This window comes from Patiria miniata, unplaced genomic scaffold, assembly GCF_015706575.1.
Source record: "Patiria miniata isolate m_02_andy unplaced genomic scaffold, ASM1570657v1 HiC_scaffold_18, whole genome shotgun sequence".
Classification (NCBI taxonomy): domain Eukaryota; kingdom Metazoa; phylum Echinodermata; class Asteroidea; order Valvatida; family Asterinidae; genus Patiria; species Patiria miniata.
Window position 1 is genome coordinate 14,597,185 of NW_024037056.1, and position 15,969 is coordinate 14,613,153.

Genomic DNA, 15,969 nt, shown 5'->3' on the forward strand with positions numbered 1-15,969 from the left:
GTTTTAATTTCAAAGGTCACTCTACAAAATAAAGAAGTCCGAAACAGCGCAATGGAAGTACGATATCTGCCCAATGATCTTTTACATGGAATTAGCTTTGGTCCATGGGTTTATTATGTCAAAGTTAAATAGAAAATGTAGAATTAATTATTTCGGGCAGTTTTCAATCAAAATGCAACATTAACACCTAACCATTTTGGGGGGCTGTTTTTCATCAAAGGTAAGGTTAACCCCTTGCAAAGTTTCTCAAATTTCCCATTTTCTCATGTCTTTTATTATACATACTGTCACATGATGTGCGTTTTGGAACAGTAAATTTCAAAGATTTTTTTTTTTTTGAGACAGGGATTTTTATTTCTGTGATAAAAAGGCAAATGAATTCTTGATCGCTTACCTCCTTGTACAACCGACGTCACATACTCCCAGTATCTGGACACTCGTGTGTAGACGCCAGAGTAATTGGGTCTACCACAGCCGTAACCGAAGCTTGTAAGTCCCACGATGCGCCAGGATCCATCGACGCCCTGGCACATTAACGGACCGCCACTGTCACTCTACATAAGCAGGAAAAAAAGTTATGTACGTTCACACGGAGGCTTGTATATGAACCTGGTTATAGAGGGTTTATACATTTTATAAAGTAGATGTTTTTTATTCTTGATATCTTGTAACCGAGGCAGCAAATAATAATGAACAGTTTTTAAAGTAAAATCCTCACAAGTCTTCAGAAGGCAATGAAACGTCACACAGTCTCACGTAAATTGAGATGTTATCATAAATTTTGAACAAAAAGAAATTTGTCAATTTTGTTCAACACCTGTTATCTATGGCTGAGCTATTAGTATACCTTTATTGATTGAATTGTAACGGACCACGCTACAATTCTGAGAAATATGGAAACTTGTAAATTTGTACCATTTTTTGAACAAAAAACAAGGAAAATCATGTTGTTCTTTGCACCACCTTAGGCCTACTGTAAAGTAGTGTTTTCTCAGAGTCTGGTCACAAATTTGAAAACTATGTTTGTTTACATTTCAAAATTTCTAATAATTGAGTAAACCGTGATTATGAGATCTGTGCCTACCTGACACGAGTCGATCCCGCCCGTTACCTTCCCAGCACAGATCATGTTGTCCGTGATGGGACTGAATGTCTCCCAGACCTCGTCACGAAACTGCTCGAAGCACAACGGCTTGCCGACCAGGGGGATCTCAGCTTCTTGCAAGATCCTGGAAATATTGCCTGGTTGTAGGGGAGGGGATATAAAAATATTGGACCAGTCACGTACTTTGCAGAACTTGTTTTGTTGCATCTTTGAAATGAGACCAATTTTACATGTTCGGCCTATTATACAACTTGACCTCAGATAACCTTTGACCTTGGTATGCGACCTTTGACATCATGATCATATGAAGGTTGCCATGTTGCACCTATGACCTATGAGACCAAGTTTACGAAACTGTTACCAAAATACCACACACAAACATAGGTACAGACATAGAGATTGAATAGTCTCTATACTGAACAAAGTTCAGGCAAGACAAAAACCAACTCACCGGATTCTTGGGTGTGTCCCCATCCGGCGATGTAACACTCCCGATATCGCTCGACTTCGTATGGTTCCGTCTCCACGCACACTGGCGAGACGTTCTCGTCAAACCGTACTCGCTGTCTGAGTTTGAGTAAAGCTATATCGTTGTCATGTCGACTGATGCTGAATCCTGGATGTACGATCATCCGTTCCACGTCGACTTTCTGACGGGATGAGGAAGTACCGTCCAAGTCGTTGTCACCGAAGATGATGTGGTCTAATATATCACCAACACCACTATAAAGATCACATCAAACATTCATCACAATTCCGTGTATTTCTGTCGTATAGATTTTCAATTACATTGGTTGAAATCTGTTCGGGTGACGTCCTTTATTTTTCAGTTCATGTACCAACGGATGAACTCTGCGCACGAAACAATGATTTAGCATTTTAAGATTCCAATGCAACATTCTACTTTTGGCGTCTGTTTGTTTTTAATCTTTTCATGGATGGTTTCATAATTATTTATTTCACTGAAAATTAAACGACTTCTTAATTTTACTGTTATATATGATATAGTTTGTAAATAGTAATGTCGTGGTTTTTTTCTATCGTATTATCGCCTTTTCGAAACTGGTAGTGCTAAAACATTCTCGAAGTATGCTGGCTGACGTTCCGCTCCAAACAAAATCGTTGTCAAAGGCAAGAAGTGATCAATACGGAAACAGACTAAACCAAAATAAAACGAATACCAACCCATCAACGCAATGAGCTGCCGTGATGGCCCATTCAGGATTCAGTAGGGACGCAGCACATCGATGAGCCAACTCGTCCCCAAGTTGATACTTAATGGAGCCTAGCCATGGCCAGCGACCAGGCAAGGCATCTGTCCCTCCTAGGATACGAGTAAGGGAGGGTTTGTCCACTGCCCGTGTACCACAGCCACGCTGGTTGACCAGACCTTGTAGAACACATCAAGCAAAAAGACTATCACGCGTGAAGTGTTACACCAAGCGCGTGCTCAACGCTCCATCAGCCAATAACATTTTAAGAACTTTTAAGAACAGGTGCCACGTACGCGCGAGCTGTTCCAACTATACAAGCCTATCTGATGAGGTGTATGCACCACGCTCGCGTGCGCGTCCCGCGTTAGAACGCGCAAGCTCAATCCTTTCGACCAATAGCGTGTTTCTAACTGTGACGCGCTTTGACGAACAGGTGCGACTTACGCGCGCGTGTTGTGATATTTTAAATGTAAAAACAAACAAGGTAGTGTTGGTCTTAGATTCTCAGCAATGTATAGTTTAATACCTGGTTCTGTTTTAAGTACGGAGGCCCATTCCGGCCATAACGTTCTAGGCATTGAAGTGGATGCCGGAGATTGACCAAAGACTACTGTATTGGAAAGAAAAAAAAGTACAGTCGACTCTCGTTAGTACAAACTCTGTTAATACAAAATTCTGGTTATAACAAACATAAAGCCTTGGTCCCGATTGTGCATTTATGTGCACAATGAATGGGACTGATGTTCCTCTTAATACAAAATTCTGATATAACAAACAATTTGGCTAGGTCCGATCGAGTTTGTTATAACGAGACTCGACTGTAAATGCCAAAATTCTCGCGTGCGCGTTGAAACGCGCAAGCTTAATCCTTCCGCCCAATAGCGTGTTTCTAACTTTGACGAACAGGTGCGACGTACGCGCGCGTGTTGTGATATTTTAAATGTAAAAACAAACAAGGTAGTGTTGGTCTTAAATTCTCAGCAATGTATAGTTTAATACCTGGTTCTGTTTTAAGTTCGGAGGCCCATTCCGGCCATAACGTTCTAGGCACTGAAGTGGATGCCGGAGATTGACCAAAGACTACTGTATTGGAAAGAAAAAAATACTTGCAGAGTTTCTTAGGAAGTAGTTTAAATGCACACCAATATAAAGTAAATGCCAAATTTCTCAAAAATTTGTTCTTGTTTGTCATAGGCCTATATGTTCAACATCACGGTTTCATTGGAAATAGTAAAAGGTGAGATTTTAAAGTAATTTGCATATTTAACATCTCTCAGAAAAAGCTATATGCATATTTTCTCTCTACTGTGATGAAAGTTTGTACAACCTTTGTTTTTTTCCGGACAATTCAATTTTATTTCTTCATCACTGTCGGCAGATATAGAACTAACAAAACAACTTTACCTCTGATAACCTTTATGGAGTCGCTGTCAACATTTAGCGACGCCAATTGACCCGACGTCACCGCATCTCTGAGGATCCCCACTATAGCTCGTCTGGTTGCCAACTCCACGTCCCCAGATGGGCTTTTCTCAGCGTGGTCAGACGTCGGGGGACCGTTCAGCTGGACGGTAAATTCAACGATGACACTGCCACGCCTACGTGGTTGGTAGCAGCGAGAGGGGGGGGGATCACATAGATATCAAACTGGGACATTACTACGGGGGATATATTTGTTTGGTAACATCGATGGCAGATAAATGAGGAATAGGAAATCAAAGTTGATACCTTGGGCGCCGTAAAGGAATATATAATGAGAAGGAGTTATCAATTGTGACATTTATCAATGAAAATATTGTTTACATCGGTAAGGACCACAAACAAAAATAGTTTTATACTTTTTTGCCAAAAAGCAATGTATTACATATTTGTTTGGTAGTAGGAGCCCTAAGATCATAACAAAAGTTGAATAACATCATCTTGATTCCTTAACCCCACTCCCACCAGAAATCTTATAATTTACCAACACTATCCCGTGCATGACAAAATAATTCTAGCGATTAAAAACCTGATTCAGGTACTAGTACATCAGAACCTCTTTAAAATTTAAACAGAATAAAAATAAGAAATTCCAACATAGGCAAGCAAACAGATGTGGAGCACATGATCTGTCAACTGGATGCCCTTGAACGATGGGGTATCGGGTAATGTTAGATATTGACTCCAGTTTCATGTTCTTTCTTTTTTTCGTGGTGTTCCTTTTCTTTTTCCTCTCGCAACCATTCTCTACAGACATCAACAAAACACCTTGGAGGCAGGCAGACACATGGAGGGATCAAGGAGCTCCCAGGCAGAGACTTGAGTCATTATTAAGAGACAGAAATAATCAAAACTTCTCTGCGGGAATTGTAACCTTTTCCGTAAACGACGGAGCGAGTACCACGCCGCGCGGCCTGGGGACCCGGCGCGCCCACGCATGATGCGCACCGGGCAGTGCACTCTAAAACGCTGGCCCAAAACCTGACACCGAGAACATAAATAAATTCATGTTGAGACTTGGGACTACAATTGAATCTCCTGTGGATTGCAAGATGTTGGCAAACTTTTCCGATTCCGGAATGGGCAAGCCCACAGAGAGAACTTGGTAGAACTTTCCTTTGACCCGTATTGTAAATTAATAAAGCCATCAATTTCCGCTGACAATGTCAAACATTGAATCTCTTGAGTGTTGAGAGAACTTTGGTAATTTTGCCAAATCCGGAGTTTGTGGAGTCCCGAGGGGATAGAGACCTGGTCTTTGACCCAAAATTGTAAATTAATAATGGCCATCCATCAGACGTGTGTGCTGACACAAAGGGTTTCCTGTTATTGGAATCATGTGAGAGATCTTGACAGATGTGACATGGTGAACCGGGTATAAACTTTATTTTCATATCTGGGTTTAGGGAAGTAATTTTAAGTTAAGGATATACATGTACATGTAATTTCAAAAAAAAATAATTGTGCATGTCTGTAATCTACACTGTATATTTTAAAAGCAGTGGTGAATACTCGTACTGAAAAAGTGAGTTTTCGGCCCCCCCCCCCTTTTTTTGATTCTGGATCCGCCCCTGGGAACACCCATAATGTCTTACCTTAGTCTGTCAACCGTGCAGTGAGAGTACTCATCTTGTAATGGGCTCTTCCCGAATACATCGTCTACCTGTAAAGGGAACCAGACTTGGTGAGAACAAATTTCAGTAATGGTAGAGTTTATCGACTAAAATTAGTACCGGCAAGAAAGGTATTTGAACTGACGACCGACGAAAATAGCGCCTGAGCAATTGCTCAGCTGAGATAAAATAATATACCACGACAGATTCAAAACTCACCGCTTTCGTAAAATTTCTGGAAAAATCTTGGTACCGCTGGGAGTTCCGATCGTTGTAGGAAGTGACGTAATGCTGACGTAACGAGGACTCCATTTCTACCCTGACTGGGCCTTGTGAATGAATGATAAATTGAGATAGCAACGAGAAATAAATATCTTACAAAAAAGACACATCTTCATGCTCATATCTAAATGTCGATTGAATTGTTAGTAAGTTATATTGTGTGTCCCACTTTTCTTTTAATTCTATGATCAATAATTTCAAGTTTATCTTAGATATATAAGAGATTTTTGATTTATTTGTTATTTAAATCCTATTAAACAGGGCTTCATTTGGTTTAATATTTGGTTGTACATTTCTCTTGACCGAAATTCAATTTTTATTTGTTATTTAAATCCTATTAAACAGGGCTTCATTTGGTTTAATATTTGGTTGTACATTTCTCTTGACCGAAATTCAATTTTTATTTGTTATTTAAATCCTATTAAACAGGGCTTCATTTGGTTTAATATTTGGTTGTACATTTCTCTTGACCGAAATTCAATTTTGAAGATGCAGACGGTAATAAATAAATAAATAAAATCACAATATAAGCAGCGTGAAGTTAAATTTCTATCGAGGGTTTTAATGAGCACCGAGAAACCCCCTTGGCAGGGTCACGGAGAGTCACGGTCGGGCGTGGGGCTTCGTGTCACCTGCTTGAAGGTAATTTCAAGGCCACAAACATCTTAGATATTCACGAGATAGCATCTTTATAATCTTCAGTACTCGAAGAATAGAGTACAGAGAAGGACGCTTCTATCAGAATGTTGAACTCGAGAGCAAACTTTCACCTCGGCTTCGCCATATGTGGACTGGTGTTACCAAAACATAACCTGCGTGTGGTACGCTCATCAGTCGCGGTAAAACCGGAAACAACATGACGGGCACCCAGCACAGTGCCCAGGAGCTATTGATGTTTCAAAAAAAGTATTTTTTTAACAATCGTGAGACTGGGCATTTCTCCATTTCCCTGATACCAAGACAGTGTTTGCAGGTTCGGATCTGTAGGGGTTAGGTGGTCCAACCACCGACTCGCCATGGGCCGCCAAAAAAGGAAAATCATACAGAAAAACGTAGCACGTGCCTGCAACCCCCCCCCCCTCCTTGAGCCAAAGCTAGATCCGCCCCTGGTTTGCGCAGTTGATCTAAAGTACAAGCAATTAACAGGAAACAGGTGCATTCAATACTGATCTCTTACCCTAAAGGAGGGAATGACTTTTAAAATAATCAGTTTTTGGGAAGATTTGAATTTTAGTGTTTGACAATGTCATAATAATTAAGTGTGGCGCTCTTTGGGGTGTAGTATTTCATGACATTAGCGAAATGTTCACTGGAAGTCTTTTCATGCATGTGGTCTACAATTATTTTGTGAGATGGTGCATTTTTTTGTGGAGTAGATTGATGTGGTAGATTTAAACCCTCTTCCATCTTATAATCTGTCCCTGTGAAGTTGTAAGTACATCTTCGCATCATGACTTATTCCACTTCCCTCGATAACCCTGGGACCTTATCCCCACACAGGTGCCGGCCATGTGAACCTATAAACCCATCCCTTAAAATCTGTTCCACGCTCAAGCGAGATCGATAATAAGCATTCATTACCATGTAATTGCCGAAACGAACTCCTTGCCTCATAAGTTTTGCTCCGAGTGCACGCCAATTGAGTCTGTTCTGTGATAGATTTATAACATCATTTTCCTCGTGTTTAACCCGTAGTTGGTGATTTATAGGCGAACATCAGGGTGCGCCATAGGTCAGTTTATACAGCAAAATCAAACTAAAACCTATTCAGTCTGTGGAGTGGCTTTTGAGAACAAAATCCTCCTGAATATTCAAATAGAAATACGTCATCGGTACAAACAATCAAGAGCACGGTACTATGACCCAAACAAGACAAAATTGGTATAATAAACATCATTTCGAATGAAGTGACCACAATTCCTGTAGCACACTTTCAAGGAAAGTACATGTAGGCCAATGTGAAATTCCTAAAGTTTATTTTGTGGACAAAACACACTAAATTATAAAATTTATTTCATTATTGGCTAAATTGTTCTCAAGAAGAACATTAGACAGATGTGGCTTTGGAACATTTTGGTATCAATCGTTTTCAGCACAGTCGATTAATTAGGGTGTGAAATGCCCCCCCCCCCCCAACACACACCCACCCAGGTTTGTTTATGGTGTAAATCGAGGGTTTTCCATTATTCCTCTTCTCTTTTCCTTTGTTAATACTTTAACTTTTTGCAACAGCTCTCATTGGTTTTCGTACACGTTTTCTTATCGAAGTCGTCCTCAATTTGGTTCCTGTCTCCGATTTGCGTGTTATGCTATACTTATGAGGACCTTCTATTGTTCCCTTGTTTTGTTCCTATTGTCTTAACTTTTTCTCAACATCTCCTATAAGGTTTATACACGAAAACCTCCCGAGGACTTGGCTCGGGTCCTCGGGTTATTGTTATCGCAAATCCCCCACTGTCCCAAGTCCTCAGTCGTAAAAGATAACAATATCACCCTTCCTCTAGCGACGCCCGTGGTCGTTCATTTGCCGACTGGGGCTCTGAATGCCGACTGAAATAAATTATCGGGGTCGTCACACACCCCCAGTTCCCACGTTTGCTACGCCCCTTGAAGTGCAGCTTTGACAGTGAAGTAATCACGACACATCGAGATGACAGGGAAGGCTGTAGGAGCGGGTAATCTCCGACAAATCAGTGGAGAGCACACGGCCTGATTGAGGCGATAAGATCCGCTCAAGATCGCAGCCCCGGAGTCCAAGGTTTGCAGGGTGAATCTTGATTAATTCCTTGACGGTCATGTTTAACGGGGTTGGAACTGACAGTCATTTTTAATTTTCTCATTTTAAAATTTCATCTTATAGGCCTAAGATACATTAATTTTATCAAGTACAAAATCCTTTCAGTAAAATTGGGGTTGCATTATTTATCATTCTGTTCGTAAATGTTTTGGACAGCTATTTTATATTTCGTTTACAGCGTTGTTTGGTAATAATCAAAACTCAAGAATATGAAAGTATAATAATGGTGAACCCATATACTGTCAATGGTAAATTTGAACAACACAACCACGAAACACCAAGGGAAGATGGAAATATTTCTAGAAGTATATCAATAAAAATCACATTACCTTTGCTGTACGCAGTCGACGATTCTTCGCTTGGAAAATCGACTGTTGAAGAAAAAGGAATTTTTTTTGTTGAAAATCTTAAATGAAACTTGAGCAGGTGGTTTGAAATAGAACTTGGCATGAAATAATTATGTCGACTAAATAATAAACTGCAGATAATGATAAATATACAGATCAAACCATATATAACTACTGAAAAAAAGACTTTGAAGAAAATCGTAGAACGTCCAACTGTAGGAAAGGAAAAGCGACTTGTATGTCATGAATATTATGCGCCACTTGTTCGACCCTGGCCCTGCGACGGACACGCAACGTTGACAGCTCACCGTGTTAGGCTGACAGGTAAGTACCGAGCAAGACAGCGTGTCCTCGGGGAGGTTAGCTGCCATTTGACCGGCTAGCGATAACCAATCCTTGGACTATTGGGTATTCTGATTTGAACTCCAACTGTCAGTTGTTGCACAACTTTTATCGAGTTTAGTCTTCCTGTAGATTATTGGAATATCTCATGATTTTCTTTCCATTTCCATTTGATTTGTTGGCAATTTCTCGATTTTGGTTTTGGTTTTGGGTCACGAAATGAGAGTATGAAAAAATTGGATATAAGAGCACAACAGGAAATTTGACTGACTTAAAATTGTGTGTTAATAATTATACCTGACAACTTTACCAATACATTGTATTTACTAACATGCAAAAATTAAACAAACCACTTCCTAAGTAATTTATAATCTCTTTAAGAGCAAGGTATCAGAAAACTGGTTAAAATGAGAAGAAAAGCAGTTCCAAGAAACCAACCTGCGAAATAACCCGCTAAGAAACAGATGACTGCTACAAGCAGGAGCGTTCCCAAGGAGACGATTGCCTTAGCAACGCATCTTCCAGGCTTCTTCGCCCGGTAACTGTCCGGTCCCCAATACTTGGAGACCACGACCGGAAGCCGGATGAAGTGACCTTTGCCGTTGGCTTCCGGTTCCGGCACAAAGGTCACCACGGGGTCACCGTTTGGGCATCGCTCGACGATGTGTACGTGGTACGGGTGCGTCTAAAATGAACGAAAACGATGGAATCAGACGACAAAGATCAATTATTTATCAAAATGATTTCAAAAAATGTTTCCAAACCGAGACACTTTTCCAACAGAAACAAGACTAAGCAAACCTTGTAAAGCTGGACCCCGAGTGTACACAGTTCTCTTCAATTGATTCAGAATGACTATTCACTGGAAGTCTGTTCAAAAATCTGATCTACACAATTGAATTCAATTAAATTGAAACTCACATCCATACCAAATGAAAAATATAAGCAGAGCATACACGAATAAGTAAATGAATAAGTAGTGGAATTGTCAACAATGGGCCGGGTAATCCTATGCAACAGCACTGCCCGGTTCATAAGTATACAACAGTTATCACCACCACAACCCGCACCGTACCCACAACCGGTAGTTACCACTTTGACCTCTTTCACCACTACCTCACCACAATCTTCTTCCTCATTATCCAAAATGTATGTATTTTCACCTTCAACAAGCACAATGATTTCCAAACTGACAAATACAGATATGCCTTTCTAATAATGTTTTTCTTAATTGTCATGTATGTACACGCACCGCACGCACAGCAGCCCAGCTGTGTACATCACGGTCACACACTGCAAACACCTGTCCGTCCAGTCTCCCTAATTGATATGATTCCACCTGCTGAAGCTGTGTGCAAAGGCTCACCGTTAAAATAATTGAAAGCGAAATGATTGAAAGACGGAAAGTGGGTAACTGGTTGTGAATGGTTCCCTTGTGGCCGCGTGTAGGGAGCGGTCTGTTTGATCGTTAAGTCTCAGTGGTTCAATGTAAGATGAATTTGGTTTTCAACGAGTCTTCCAGAAACTTATTGTGATTTATCTTCGACTGGGCTGTGTTAAGAGATGTTTTATTTTCGCCGGTAGTTGGTGCTACAAGTCTACCAAATAAGTACGAATGGTTTCACAATAATTGGCGTTACTTTCCACTTTTTGGTATGGGACATTATGCAATTAAACTTGTCGTTTTTTTAATGGGGATAGGAACTCGTGTCTCGCATCAGTCTTATACTTTCGTTCAAGAGAATTTTAAGTTCCTGGGAAAATACTCGAAATCGGTTGTGGAAAATTCAAATATGAGACTTCTAAATGAGGTTAGTTATAAAATCATTGGATTATAAAACCTGAATTACAAATCCATTTGGTTTAATCATGGAGCTCCATGGTTTAATATGGGGGTACCCTATGCCATGCTTCACGATTTCACCTGAAACGTTGTAACAATCGGCGTGAGTATCGGAAGTGCTGTCCGACTTTTTTCCTCATAATTATCAGTCATAATTATCAAGAACACAGAAAGGATCTCAAAAATGCTAATATGAACAATTCTGGGGAAATGCTGCCCTGGGATTAATCGATCAGGCCGAGTTTACTGACCAAGACCTGAATATTGGAACGGATCAGGGTTTAGTTAATGACCTGAGGCGATTACCTTAACCAGGACTATGCCATAACATGCCTTGATGTCCCCTTACACATGACGTGAAGGGTTTGAAACGCGAGTGTGGACAGTCGACGTACAAAACGACGCGATTCTGGGCCGTTTTTGTCGATCTTTTCCCCCATTGCGAGCTGATATGCGACACCCGTGCCGCGGGGTAGAAGCGGACCTTGTAGGTTTGCGTGGAAAGTCACGCGTGGAATAAGTCTTTGTATTGATCTCGTGTTGGCTCGACTGATTAATTCTTAAACTGATCTGGAAGCCTGTCGGGGTTAGGGTTACGTAACACGAGGCCCGTGTTCAACAAATGAGAGAAAAAAACCTGCAATATATTGAAAAGGTTGGTATCAATGTAGCTCTTAAAATGTTAAACGGTAGATCTTTTTGTCGTGTTGGTTTACAAAATATGACAATTGATAGTTCAACAAATTCTCAAAAGCTAGACCTACTTTTACCATCCCATAGTTAAACAGAAATGTATTTCTATAATCTGAAATGTTATGTATACAACTGCAACTTTTGCCGAGGACCTGTAGGTATTGTATATATCAAAAGACAACTGACCCACGCTCGTCTTTGTTACCGACCAAAAAGGTAAAAAGAAATGTGTAAGATGTTCTTTAAAAACGCATTTGAGAAACACAAGTAACAGTTTTTGTTAAGTGCACAACTTTTTGACATCAATGTTTATCAAACGACGCTAAATGCAAACTGCTAGCAAAACAATTCCATCCTCGTCCTATTTCTGTTTTACCCTAAGCTATTAATATATCTCCGACTAACCTATTGAAAAAGGTGGACCTTCTGCAAAGCAAGATTGTGAGTTATTGCCAGAGCTTTTCTCGAGAAGGAAAAGGTAAATCCGAACTTTTTATTGCTAGGAAAGTTGCCAATAAACGCCACAGATTGTTTATTGGCCATTGATGTTAGCCAGGTGCTCAAGCTATAAACTGTGCGAAAGGGTCGCCAAAATAAAACTCTGATAAAACTACAAATTCCGTTTTTATGAAATGTTTACACTATCAACGTCAGTTCATGAAGTGACATACTTTGACTTAAGGACCTATTCAGTGAAATTTGTTTCTTTGAATTCGGTTTAAACACGTGGGAGTATCCGAGGAATTAAATAGAAACTAAAAAGAAAAGATTGGTTTAATATGAAGAGTGAAGCACACAAACAGGTTTAACCTAATTCCTCACACAGGAATTAAACTATTGATTACTAATCCGTCGGTAATCATCGAATTTAGGGAAAATATTGGATCTTTCTTCCTCTGCCCACTCACCTCACTCACTGTGTCTCTAGACTCCGTGGAGGAATCCTCCTCTAGCTCCTGTCCAGAACCCATCCGCCCACGGGTGGTCGGTGCCCTGTCTCCCATCACGCCTGGCATCAGTAACTCCTCTTGATCCGTCCGCCCACGAGTGTCCGCCTTGTCACGCCCACCCCTCCCTCCAGGGTATGGTTTCTTTGCGACTAAATCACAACTGCAGCAGTGCGCGGCCCGTTCTTCCAGCAACTTTCTCGCTAATTCCGAAGCGGAGTCCTTGGTACCGCTACCACCAAGCCTGGGCACCGAGTCATCTTCATCAGACCCGTGCAAGTCCGAGCAATCTGTGGTGGTTTCCATTCTGTTCCAATCAAAACAGCGTGACAGGTGGGGCTCACTCACAGGTGCCTCGGAGCGCGCGGTAAACTCGCCAGGAAGGCAACTCCACGCAACATCACGACCGTGCGGAGCAAGAACGCGCTGACAAGTGAGCGCCGTTTAGCATCCTCACCGTATACCGGTGACTTTCCCTGTTCCCTTCATGGAACGGTCGGACTTCGATCAGCGCGTCAGAGCGACTCGTGTTGTCTGGTCCTTAGCGATTCGCCGCGGTATCGTGTTTCACGAGGCCGATTGATATGCACCCACGAGTAGGCCTAGATGAACATCAAGGCCTAATGTGATTATATTCGTTAGAAGCCGATTTCATTGCAATTTCTTGACCTTTCCGGTGACCTCCTATTATTCATGTGTTGATTTCTATTTCTTTTGCTTCTTTTGTGCCATATGTACCAAACTTTTTGTAAATTTTATTAGACGGTTTTTTCTTTGTAGAATGTGGCGTTAGAGACAATACATTTTCGCGACCAGACACATTCAACCTGTCAGTTAGCTTCCATGACCAATTTCTTTGAAATGCCGTACGCATTGTGCTAAACCCTTTTTCCAGAAAAAAGTTTCAAACATCCGCACCGTTTTGTTTATGCTTAGCTGTTTTCTGTAACATGTCGAACAAACATGAACACTTCTAGGCACTTCTGTTTTCTTACTTGTCTGTCACCCTTCCTTCAGATTTGACACGAGGCTATTTTGAGACATCGGTCACATGTTCTGAGATTGTTTGCTAGTGGCTTCGCGCGCCTGTACAAGCATGAGAGTTTGGGGTGACACTGGTAACGAGTTATAGATCTCTTGGATTTGGGACTCAAAAAAGCTGGAAAACATGGGATATGCGATGTGAACAACAGAAATAACAACCAAAATCCCTTTCGTTTTCACCAAATCAAAAAAAGAATTCACTGGTTCTAAAATTAAGAATTTTTTAAAATGTGACGTGTTTTTCCAAGTTCGAACAAGAAAAGGCTATCTGAAACTAAAGATTTTAAGAAATGAAACTTAAAAAGAAACAGATTCCAAAAAAAATGAGTTCCAGTTTTATCGTCATTCATGATTGTCGAGTCCATTTTATTTATACAATGTTCAAGCATATACGATATTCGACTCCAGACCTCAGCTTGGTCATTGAAGCTCGTTTAAACCATAAATTAAAGCCTCCAAATCAGACGGAATTTGGAAGCCACGAAGACAGAGTGACAAAGACAGGAATTCAGGACAGTCAATACCCAAATTCTGTTTGATATTCGAAAAGCATTTGAAACCATCAATCCAACAACCCGAGACAGAGATTTGGAGGATTTGGGACTAACGGGAAGTCAGCAACGCGGTGCTTGTCGCGGCGGAGCTGCCGTGATAAATTCCGGGTAATTTGCTCCATCTTCTGGGCCATAATGATCGATAATGACGGTGGTTGATTACCTTAGACGGGCGACGCGAGACCGCAAATCACCGATCTAGTTTATGGCCGGGGATCAAGAGCAACGCGGCGTCATATTCCATGATGATGATCGTGACTGCACTAGGCCTGGTTTGCCCAAACCAGGGGCGGATCTTGGTATAAGTCAAAGGGGGGGCGTAGCTACCAAGACGGGGTATAGTAGACATTTGCTAGGTTTTCCTGCAGGATTTTCCCCAGTTTTTGCAGCCCAAATTGGGGGTGGGTGGTAGTTAAACCCCCTATCACGTAAATCCGTTGATGCAAACTACGATCCGGACAAACTCGCAACAGAAAGATCGAAACCAAAAATATGAAGAACATGCTATAATATTCGATTGAATGGAAATCCTCGCGACAACAACAAATTTGACAGATTTGAATCCCCCACTCGCGGAGTATTTTCACAGTATCTATTTATTTCAGTGCATGCAGCGAACTAAAAAGGATATGTATGTACAGTTCGATACTTTAAGATAGGTAGCCCCTGTGCTTAAAGAAAACAATATGTTCTCCTCAGTACCGAAGTATCAATTTGTATATTTTGTTTAACGAAACAATTTCTTTTCCCGATTTTGGGCGTCTGCAACCCTCTGACTAGGGCAAAAACGAACCCGCCCTGTGCGAGCCGAGTTATTGTGGGGCCACAAATAAGTCGAATTTTATACAGAAATAATTCAATAACTAAACGGTGGATTTTTCCGTTTGGTGTCTCATTCATAAAGGAATCATCTTTATATTGGTAGCAATTAAAATAAAAGTTTTGGAGTGAAATTCCAAACAGCATGGTTAGTACATTATTTACACACTCTTTGTAAAATATGAAGAATTGGTTGTCCTCATTGTGCAAAAGTAACATAAACATACACAAACTTTTAAGCATCATCAAATTGAGGTGAGGAAATTATTAAAATGAAAATTATAGGCTAACTGAAATCTATCAAATAAAATTTTAAAAATAAATGACATGGAAAGAAAAACTGCAAAACATAGCTGAATGATAATGTAACTAAAAAGCAAAACCAACAAAAACAACAAGGTAATTTGTTTTGTCAATTCTAAAAAGAATATTAACTAACTTTTGTGAACCAAAATAATCAAACAAAATGCGTACATGTTAGTGTAGAAAACAATTGTCAAATTTACAAAGACAATAATGTATATTTACATCTATCTGCAACAAGAGGCTGCAGGACAGGTAGCTGCATATAGGTTATAAATCATACACAAAGACATTTCATGAGGCCAAAAAAAAGTCTCCGGTTTCTGGTATGGAGCTTGTCCCAAAAGTGGTGGGGCGACGCGGCTTTTTTTTTTTTTTTTACTTTTTTTTTCTTCAAATGTCGGCTGATGACTGCAAATGGTGCCAGACTAAATTTAGAGCAAAATATAAAGGAGTCCAGACAGGCCACATAAAGCTTATTCTCGATCATAACCCCATCTAAAAACACGTTAAAATTGTGCAGCAGCAGGATTCCAGTCAAACCAGTGAGTTTGGCGGTTTTGAGACATCATCTTACATTGAAATTT

The 15,969-nt window shown here is 40.6% G+C and overlaps 1 protein-coding gene across 3 annotated transcripts in view; it reads right to left on the minus strand.

Annotated features, from left to right (window-relative positions):
- Window positions 1-15,750, minus strand: part of LOC119724795 — a 23,985-nt gene extending 8,235 nt beyond the window's left edge. The window contains exons 1-12 of one of the 3 annotated variants that reach the window (XM_038196007.1): window positions 12,624-15,750; window positions 9,618-9,864; window positions 8,820-8,861; window positions 5,631-5,740; window positions 5,394-5,461; window positions 3,724-3,917; window positions 3,319-3,402; window positions 2,846-2,929; window positions 2,291-2,495; window positions 1,557-1,828; window positions 1,085-1,242; window positions 395-554 (exon numbers count right to left, since the gene is read on the minus strand). In XM_038196007.1, the coding sequence (XP_038051935.1) occupies window positions 395-554; window positions 1,085-1,242; window positions 1,557-1,828; window positions 2,291-2,495; window positions 2,846-2,929; window positions 3,319-3,402; window positions 3,724-3,917; window positions 5,394-5,461; window positions 5,631-5,740; window positions 8,820-8,861; window positions 9,618-9,864; window positions 12,624-12,968 (1,969 nt within the window). In that variant the 5' untranslated portion in view covers window positions 12,969-15,750. The remainder of the gene's footprint in view (window positions 1-394; window positions 555-1,084; window positions 1,243-1,556; window positions 1,829-2,290; window positions 2,496-2,845; window positions 2,930-3,318; window positions 3,403-3,723; window positions 3,918-5,393; window positions 5,462-5,630; window positions 5,741-8,819; window positions 8,862-9,617; window positions 9,865-12,623) is intronic. The other 2 variants (XM_038196009.1, XM_038196010.1) reach the window with 2 other exon arrangements.
- Between the last annotated feature and the right edge of the window lie 219 nt (window positions 15,751-15,969).